The sequence below is a fragment of the Piliocolobus tephrosceles genome, chromosome 3 (genome assembly GCF_002776525.5).
Source record: "Piliocolobus tephrosceles isolate RC106 chromosome 3, ASM277652v3, whole genome shotgun sequence".
NCBI classification, from domain to species: domain Eukaryota; kingdom Metazoa; phylum Chordata; class Mammalia; order Primates; family Cercopithecidae; genus Piliocolobus; species Piliocolobus tephrosceles.
In genome coordinates, this window is record NC_045436.1 from 112,357,869 (window position 1) to 112,366,779 (window position 8,911).

An 8,911-nucleotide genomic window follows, 5' to 3' on the forward strand; every position below is an offset into this window, starting at 1 on the left:
TAATTTTTGTATTTTTAGTAGAGACAGAGTTTTGCCATGTTGGCCAGGCTGGTCTTGAACTCCAGATGTTAAGTGATCAGCCTGCCTTGGTCTCCTAAAGTGCTGGGATTACAGGCATGAGCTACCGTTCCCAGCTTTCTACTAAAAAGCAGAAGTGTTTTTGGAAGTGTTTCTAATTGTATTCTGTAATTTTATTTTTGTTACAAGTATTCATAACTTTTTAGCCTATGAAATTTTCTATCTCTTGATTTTAGCACAAACCATATAGCATCAGCTGAATATTTTGTCATTTTCTAACATATTGATGTACAGAGGTGGACAAGGAATCAGACTAAAGTTTTTTTTTTTTTTTTTTTTTTTTGAGACGGAGTCTGGCTCTGTCGCCCAGGCTGGAGTGCAGTGGCCAGATCTCAGCTCACTGCAAGCTCCACCTCCCGGGTTTATGCCATTCTCCTGCCTCAGCCTCCGGAGTAGCTAGGACTACAGGCGCCCGCCCGCCACCTCGCCCGGCTAGTTTTTTGTATTTTTTAGTAGAGACGGGGTTTCACCGTGTTAGCCAGGATGGTCTCGATCTCCTGACCTCGTGATCCACCCGTCTCGGCCTCCCAAAGTGCTGGGATTACAGGCTTGAGCCACCGTGCCCGGCCAGGAATCAGACTAAAGTATAAGCCTATTGCACGTTTTTCTCTGTCACTACTTAATGAATATCCATACTATGTGGCTTTCTGAAAAATGTGAAGTGCTTTCTATGGGCATACTTTGGAATATAACAAAATGTCATAAAACAACCTTGGTATATTTTTGTTGAATGGCAGCATACAAATAATTAGGTTTTATATTGTCCCCATTGTTATATCATTGGCTGTGTCAAGTTAGTAAGTAGGCCCTCAACATATTTAAAGCAGAAAATGAGCAATTATTTAATGGCAAGGCATGAAAGAGTAGCAAAGTATTTTAACTGTAGGCAGTAGTATGCATAAGAGTATGTAAACTGGGGGAACTGTCAATTAAATGCTTTATTAGGTATACAAAATAGAAGCCAAAGAATTAAGGAGTTTAAGACTGAATAGCCGCTCAGTTTCAAACTTCTACTCTTAAGAGACTTACTAAACATGATAGGACCCAATAAATAAGAAATATGAAAAAAATGAGATACTTAGCAAAATTCTCTAATTGTTCCAGAAATTTCCCCAACTTTGTTTCAAATGTTTAATAAACACAGTAAGAATCTCATGATAGAAACTACAACAATGTATTCACTAATAGTTTTTGAAAAATATACTATCCCAGAAAGGACACTAACCTTAAACTCATCTTTCTGTGGAATTATCTGTGAAAAGTAGGTTAGATGTAGTGGAGAGGGAGGGAAGAGTGATGTGGACTTGTTGCTGAGATAAAAGTAGGCATTTTTCAGATATCCCAGGTTGCAAGCAGCTTTAAAAAATGTTTACATACACACAAAATATATTTTTTAATTTGGGGAATATTATTAAAAACTTCTAAATCAGACTTTTTTTTCTGCTGGATGGAAATGAACTTTGGCTAACTGGCTTTGGTTGAACTTTGAGCAATGGAATTTATATTATTTTTGTAGAATATCATATGGCTAGGATTGTAATGTTAAAAGTTAGCCCTGGAGACACTTGATCTTGCAAGTGTACTTTCCTTGCTTTCATTACTGCTCTAAAGCTTTTCAATAAACTTCTTTCCTATTCTTAAAAAAGTTAGCTCTGATCTAAAAAGCAGTGAGTGACAGTCACATTAATTGAATTCCATAGCATTTTGTATATACCTGTCTCATCTGCATATCTGTTTTTAAAACAGTTATAAAAAGTTCAACCGTTTTTGAAAAATCACTAAAGTTGCTTTTTCCCTCTTCAAAATTTTAGGCTCATCCAAAATACTTGAGTTGTATTGCAATCAGCTGTTTTTTCCTAGCTGCCAAGACTGTTGAGGAAGATGAGGTAATAAATCCTTTCAAGATGTTTCTTCTGTGAAAATTTCTCTCCATTAACTTGCTTCTTGTTTGCCAAAACAAAAATCATAAATGAGTTTCTTTCTGTCCTTTTCTCCCTGTCCCTGTTCCCCTTTGCTTTGAATAGAGAATTCCAGTATTGAAGGTATTGGCAAGAGACAGTTTCTGTGGATGTTCCTCATCTGAAATTTTGAGAATGGAGAGAATTATTCTGGATAAGTTGAATTGGGATCTTCACACAGCCACACCATTGGATTTTCTTCATATTGTAAATATACCTGAAGTCTTTCAGTTTCTTATTTGAGTGTGTAGCCTTCAGGAAATTAAAAAATAGATTGCCTACTCATTTATTTTGTACTGGTTTTTAGGAAAAAGAAAACTATTGATATCCAAGGAAAAATTATAAATTAGTATATATGTCATATCACTGAAGCTTAAATCACAAACTTAGAAATTGAATAGGTTAGGCTGGGTGCGGTGGCTCATGCCTGTAATCCCAGCACTTTGGGAGGCTGAGGCAGGCGGATCACTTGAAGTCAGAAATTTGAGACCAGCCTGGCCAACATGGCAAAACCCTGTCTGTACTAAAAATAGAAAAATTAGCCGGGCATGGTGGTGGGCATCTGTAATCCCAGCTACTCGGGAGGCTGAGGCAGGAGAATTGCTTGAACCCAGGAGGCGGAGGTTGTGGTGAGTCGAGATCATGCTACTGCACTCCAGCTTGGCGACAGAGTGAGACTCTGTCTCACAAAAAGAAAGAAATTGAATAGGTTGCATCAATTTCTGTATGTAATTTCCTATATATTTAAATCAAGTTAAAATGATGTTCTTGTGATTTTCAGTTCCATGCTATTGCGGTGTCAACTAGGCCTCAGTTACTTTTCAGTTTGCCCAAATTGAGCCCATCTCAACATTTGGCAGTCCTTACCAAGCAACTACTTCACTGTATGGCCTGCAACCAACTTCTGCAATTCAGAGGATCCATGCTTGCTCTGGCCATGGTTAGTCTGGAAATGGAGAAACTTATTCCTGATTGGCTTTCTCTTACAATTGAACTGCTTCAGAAAGCACAGGTAGGTGTCAGTCTAATTAAATAGTGTTCTTTTTAAGTTTTTCTATTATTAGAATACATAGAGTTACCAAACTGAAAGACATTTCTAATGTTGTAATGGCAAACCATTCTTTAGACAAGAGTAAAGTATATATTTTAAATTTACAGGCTAGATGTTCTCTTGTTTTCTTATAAAACTTATATAGTGGCCGGGCGCGGTGGCTCACGCCTATAATCCCAGCACTTTGGTAGGCCAAGACGGGTGGATCACGAGGTCAGGAGATCGAGACCATCCTGACCAACACGGTGAAACCCCATCTCTACTAAAAATACAAAAAAATTCTCCAGGCATAGTGGTTGGTGCCTGTAGTCCCAGCTACTCGGGAGGCTGAGGCAGGAGAATGGCGTGAACCCAGGGGGCAGAGCCTGCAGTGAGCCGAGATGGCGCCACTGCACTCCAGCCTGGGCGACTGAGCGTGACTCTGTCTCAAAAAAAAAAAAAAAAAACTTACATAGTATTTTTAAGATTCCTTTGCACCGTTTCTCTTAGATTACTTATCTTTAACAATTCTAAAATGTTCATAAGATTGTCCGTACCATATTGTCCTTTATCCTAGCTACATCTGTAGGTTTTAATGTAGTACTTCTTTACTTCACTCATTTTATAGCAGATGTCAGGAACAAAAATTAGAATAAGTTGCTTTTTAGACAAGCAAATAATTTATTGTTGGCTAGTAAGTGAAGTATTTATACCAGACTGGCAGGTAGAAGCCACTTTTCTGAAAGAGGTTTTGCCCTGGCAGTTCTGTTATTACCTAAGATTAGTTTGTAACAATCTACAGATTGTTATAAAATGTATAGGTTGATAAATTATCCACCACCTAAGTAAAATGTAAAGGTTTAGTAGAGAAAATTCTCATCCAAATGGAAAGTTCGTGAGAGTGCTGTATGTTAGCAGCTACTTTGAGAGAAGCCTTACTGGTTCTATTCATGTCACCAAATAGAACTTACCAAGTTTAGATCTGCTGCAAACCATTTTCCTGCCAGCTGAATCCATAAAAGACTCACGAACCTACTTTCCCTTTATATTGCTATTTATTCTTATTTCACAGTAGTTATTCTGATTTGTTTTATTGGATTTTAGTTAGAAGATTGTGAAATTCTAAGCTTAACATTTTGTAGTAAACTAATTGTAGCAAAGAACTGCAGTTATTGAGCTAAAAATTTAGAATATTATAAAAGAAAAACATAATAGTTGAATTTGGTGTTTTTCTAAGAAAGTTATAATTGATCTTATAGCAAACATTTTAAGAAGTATGTCTGAAGAAAATGAAGCAGACAAAAAAGAATTTTTTTTAAAACAAGTATGTCAGTGCTTTCAAGAATTTTAGGCTCTAGTTTGTGAGCAGAGAGGGGCTCAGTCTTTTCATAAAAAAGGTTGATGATCAGAGCAGTATGTTAGCTAGAGATCTACCTGTGTAGTGTAACACGGGCTGTTTTTTGTTTTCAAGGGATATCTTAATCGTCTTAGATTGAAATAATTAAATGCTGTAATGAAAATCCTACGAAGTAGTTGCTTGTGAGAATTTTTAGAAATTATGAGAAACCATCATTTAAATGAATAATATGACACAGAAAATTTACTTTGCTCACCCCAGACTGTTGGAAAGAAAAGTTGAATATTAATCACTCACATTAGACTGTGAAGTAGAGGAATAGGCTTAATAGAAAACCTCCTACGTTACATTACTTTTATTGTAACAAATGACATCTCTCTAAATGCCTTCTGACTTGGTCTCTGTGCTTATTCTCAAGATAGTACAGAAAAAGATTGCTCTAAAGTGTTAGTGTCAGAGGACAGATTTTGAAGCATAAATAATAATGTAGATAGCATGTGTATTCTGTAGCTTTGAGATCATGTTTTCCTAGTGAAAAACACTGAAAAATCTCCTGATTCTCTTTTGTAAGTTTTCTGGTGCTAGAGGAAGAAAGTATTCACTGAAACTTTTTTTTTCTCCTTAGCTGAAGGAGTATTACAAATGTGGGATTTGACAGAATCTTTGGAGAAATTGTTTCACTCAACTCCTTTATTTTATAGCTCCAGTGCAGGGAACTGGAGACTTTCTTAGAGCTGCGTAGAGCTACTTAGTAGTCATTTAAAAAACCAGTGCTTTTTTTCATACCACACAAACCTTAAAAATTCTAGTTCATTGGTTTTCACAGTTTGAGAAGTGGAACCCTTTCCCAGTTCCCCTTCCCCCCAAGAAAATCTTGTTACACACACAATCCCAGAATATAGAATAGAAAAGTGGAGCTATAATTGTTGTGTTTAAGGGTAGAGCCCCACTCAACATAGCCTTTTCCCTTCCATAGCCAGAGATCTACCTACGTAGTGTAGGTTTAGATTATATTATGTAGGTAGTGTTTGGACGTAGTTTGAAAACTGGAAATACAGTGATTTCTTTTTTTAAGAGATTTGCCCCATGTAGTATTCAAGTTGCAATGGGGAAGTTAGTGAAGAAAAGGAAGGTCATAAATCTTGGTAGAGACTTTTGGGACTTGTTCTAGCAGTTTTGCTCTAATACCAACCCATGTGGTCCAAACATGGATGGCTCCTAGTTCTTTAGGACTCATTTCTGTTCTTTTGCTACGTTTCCTGTGTTCAGGTAGGAACACCAGGTCTAATATCTTTGTGTTTAGACCTGTGACAAGGCCACAATATCAGATATTCTTCCTAGTTTTCTGGTTTTAGTATAGGAAATTCTTGCATCAGATTGATGAGATCATGCCAAAATCATTTGTGACATGTTTCCCAGTGTCTTGGTTTGAGAAGAGTCCATCACAGACATATCGTACTGTGAGGAGGCCACTCCCACTAGTTCTGCCTGAGCCCCCACTTTGAGAGAAAGTATGGTGAGTGTTCCCAGGTTTGAAAGGCAAACTTCCTTTTGTTCCTCTTAACCTCCCACAACTACACCCCTTAAGCTCTTGTGCCACCTGTTGGTCACCATTGTGAGATGGCTAAACCTCTTTCTCTCCTTACCCTTCTTCTACCCTTGCTCTGTTGTGTGGTTGTGCTCATGTTTTCCTCTTTCTGATGTGGCCCACTCTGATAAACTCAGACTGTTAACTCTACCTAGATTAGATTAGTGTGCTGGTCTTTGTAGTTCCTAGCTGGGCAGTAGTCAAAGTCCATGTTCTAGTTTAAAACTAGAGTAGGTGCAGCCATAAAACAGAACAAAATCATGTCCTTTGCAGCAACATGGCTGCAGCTGGAGGCCATTATCCTAAGTGAATTAACACAGGAACAGAAAACCAAATACCACACGTTCTCACTTACAAGTTGGAGGTAAACATTGGGTACACGTGGACATACAGATGACAACAGTAGAAACTGGGGACTACTAGAGCGGGGAGGGAGGGAGGGAGGGAGGGGAGCAAAGGTTGAAAAACTATTGGGTACTGTGCTCACTACCTGGCTACCTGGTTGACAGGATCACTTATACACCAAACCTCAGCATCATGCAATATATACCTAGGTAATAAACCTGCACATGGGTACCCCCTGAATCTAAAAGTAAAAAGAAGCAAATTTAAAAAAAAAAAAGAAGAAGAAGAAGAAACAGACCTCTCCCTACACATCTGCTGGTTCTTTTTGAAGGTGGCTGTGGTCAGAATATTCCAGCAGGTTCCTCAATGCTTCATGCTGTTCACCAAACCTGGATCCATGTGGGCCACCATTTATGTCATTTATTGTTATAAAAAATAATAAATATTCTCTTGACACCTTATAATTTGAGTTCATTTAAGTCCTTTTTACCAGCTCCGTTACAGGACTTGTCTGGTGTCGAGAGTTTTGGTAGTTTCAGTATATGTGCTTGTTTTGTTTCTTCCACTGGATATCAAGAAGGAACAAATTATTTTGTCATCTTACAGAACAAATTCAGATTGTACTAGATCAGAAGGAATTTATTTTGATGTTATTTTGGAGAAAAGGCTTATTTGGGACTTGGGTGGAAGTGGAGTTCATATGGATGGTTTTGTTTTGAATAATTTCTAAGGTCTTTTCTAGCTCTGTCATTTCTTGTCAGTCTTCCACCTCTAAAATATAACTCTCTACTTAGTTTTTTCCACACAGAAAGATGATAGTGACAGTCGTCTTCTTACTTAAATACATGTCTCTTTTTAGGATTCTACCATAGTATTAATTCTGCCATGGCATTTATTATGCCCAGTGACCAAGGTATTAGAATATTTGTGGTACCTTTACCTTTCTAAGCCAATAAATATCATTCATTTGCTAAAGAACATTTCATTAAATGAGGTACAGGTGGCTTTCCATATCCATGAGTTTGGCATCTGGATTCAACCAACCATGAATTGAAAATACTTGGGAAGAAATCTGACAGAGTTCCAAAAAAACCTTGCATTTGTTGCACGCTGAGTACTATATTGAATCCACACAGATGAAGTGATGTGTAGGCATTCTGGGTTGTTGGGTTTGTTGAGCATGTTGGGTTTTGTTATCTTTTGGGGGATCCTAGAAGTAATCTCCCATGGATACTGTGGGATGACTGTACTTATTTTTTAGAAATAATTTCTACACTGTAGCCCCTTTTTCACTTCCAGTTTCTTTGATTTCTTTTTTGTAGGCTTCCTAAAATACTGGCAGAAGCTCCATCCTTTCTCTGTGCTTTGTTCCAATATTTTTAGCGTGTTTCAGCTTGTTCTACATCCCTGGGATATATAATAAGACCTAGCCTAAATGTAAGCTTGATAGTTCAGGGACTATCTTAAGTGTTATATAACTTTTTTCTTTTAAGGGAGTTAGAACAAATTCTAATACTAGTTAATAGTGTCTTACCCATAGTGTGTTATCTAATGCCTTTCAAACTAGAGGAAAAAAAGAAATCAGTGAACAATATGGTAGATGCTAAAATCTGCCATTTTCTTGTATATTTCTGACAGTTTCAGTTATTTTGCATTTGTATTATACAATGACTAACATCAGCCTTTTACTATTCTTTCCTCTGGTATTTTTCAGTAACAAATAATGAATGTATTTAGAGATAAAAATAATTTTGTGACCAAATGTGTTCTTGTAGAGTGCGTTATTTTCCCTTATTTTCTCTGTGGTATTGCAAACAGTCATGGTGTGTGCTGCAGGTTATATGAGGATGAATGAGACTTGGTCCAGAAATGTCCACAATACCCAAAATTGGAAAAAAAGTTATCCCTGATAGTTAAATGGTCAAGATAGGCTTCCTGAAGGTGATGATGTTCAGCCAGTCCTGGAAGGAATGGGCAATACAGTTTCAACAGGTAGAAATAAGATGATTAAGGGTAAAATAAGAAAGGGGAAGATTAGTGCATCATAGAGAGCAGGACTGTTTAGCAAAAAGAGTGTAGACCGCAAGTTGAGGGTATGCTAGGAAATAAGGCTAGAAAAGAAGGTTGGGGTCAGATTATGGAGATCCTTATTAATAAAACTAAGGAGTTTAGCTTATTTCTGGTAGGCATTGGGGTGCCGCTGAAGAGAGTAGGGAAGGAATATATGATGCTAACTAAGGTTATTTGGACAATGCTGTAATTGAAAGTGAGGAAGAGACTCTTTACTACAGGTAATAATTTGAAGGCCTTCCATGTACAGTCATTGTGCCAGAAAGTTAGGGATAAAAAGATGAATATAATACAGTGCCACACCTTCGGTCTTGTAGTCTATAATGGAAAGGCTAAATGGTTAAATAGATTATTATAATGAAATGTGATAAATATGTTAAAAGATTTTAGTGTCTTTTTTTAAGACAGTCTCACTGTCTCTTTGCCTGGCTAGAATGCAATGGCTTGATCTCACCTCACTGCAACCTGTACTTCCTGTGCTCAAG

The 8,911-nt window shown here is 37.4% G+C and overlaps 1 protein-coding gene across 4 annotated transcripts in view; it reads left to right on the forward strand.

The window, feature by feature from the left end:
• The window catches only part of CCNI (cyclin I), a 30,520-nt gene that overhangs the window by 19,259 nt on the left and 2,350 nt on the right, over positions 1-8,911 (forward strand). For 3 of the 4 annotated variants that reach the window (XM_023222508.3, XM_023222510.2, XM_023222509.2), the window contains 3 exons: positions 1,890-1,964; positions 2,103-2,243; positions 2,818-3,048. In XM_023222508.3, coding sequence (XP_023078276.1) covers positions 1,890-1,964; positions 2,103-2,243; positions 2,818-3,048 — 447 coding nt within the window. The remainder of the gene's footprint in view (positions 1-1,889; positions 1,965-2,102; positions 2,244-2,817; positions 3,049-8,911) is intronic. The other variant, XM_023222511.2, reaches the window with a different exon arrangement.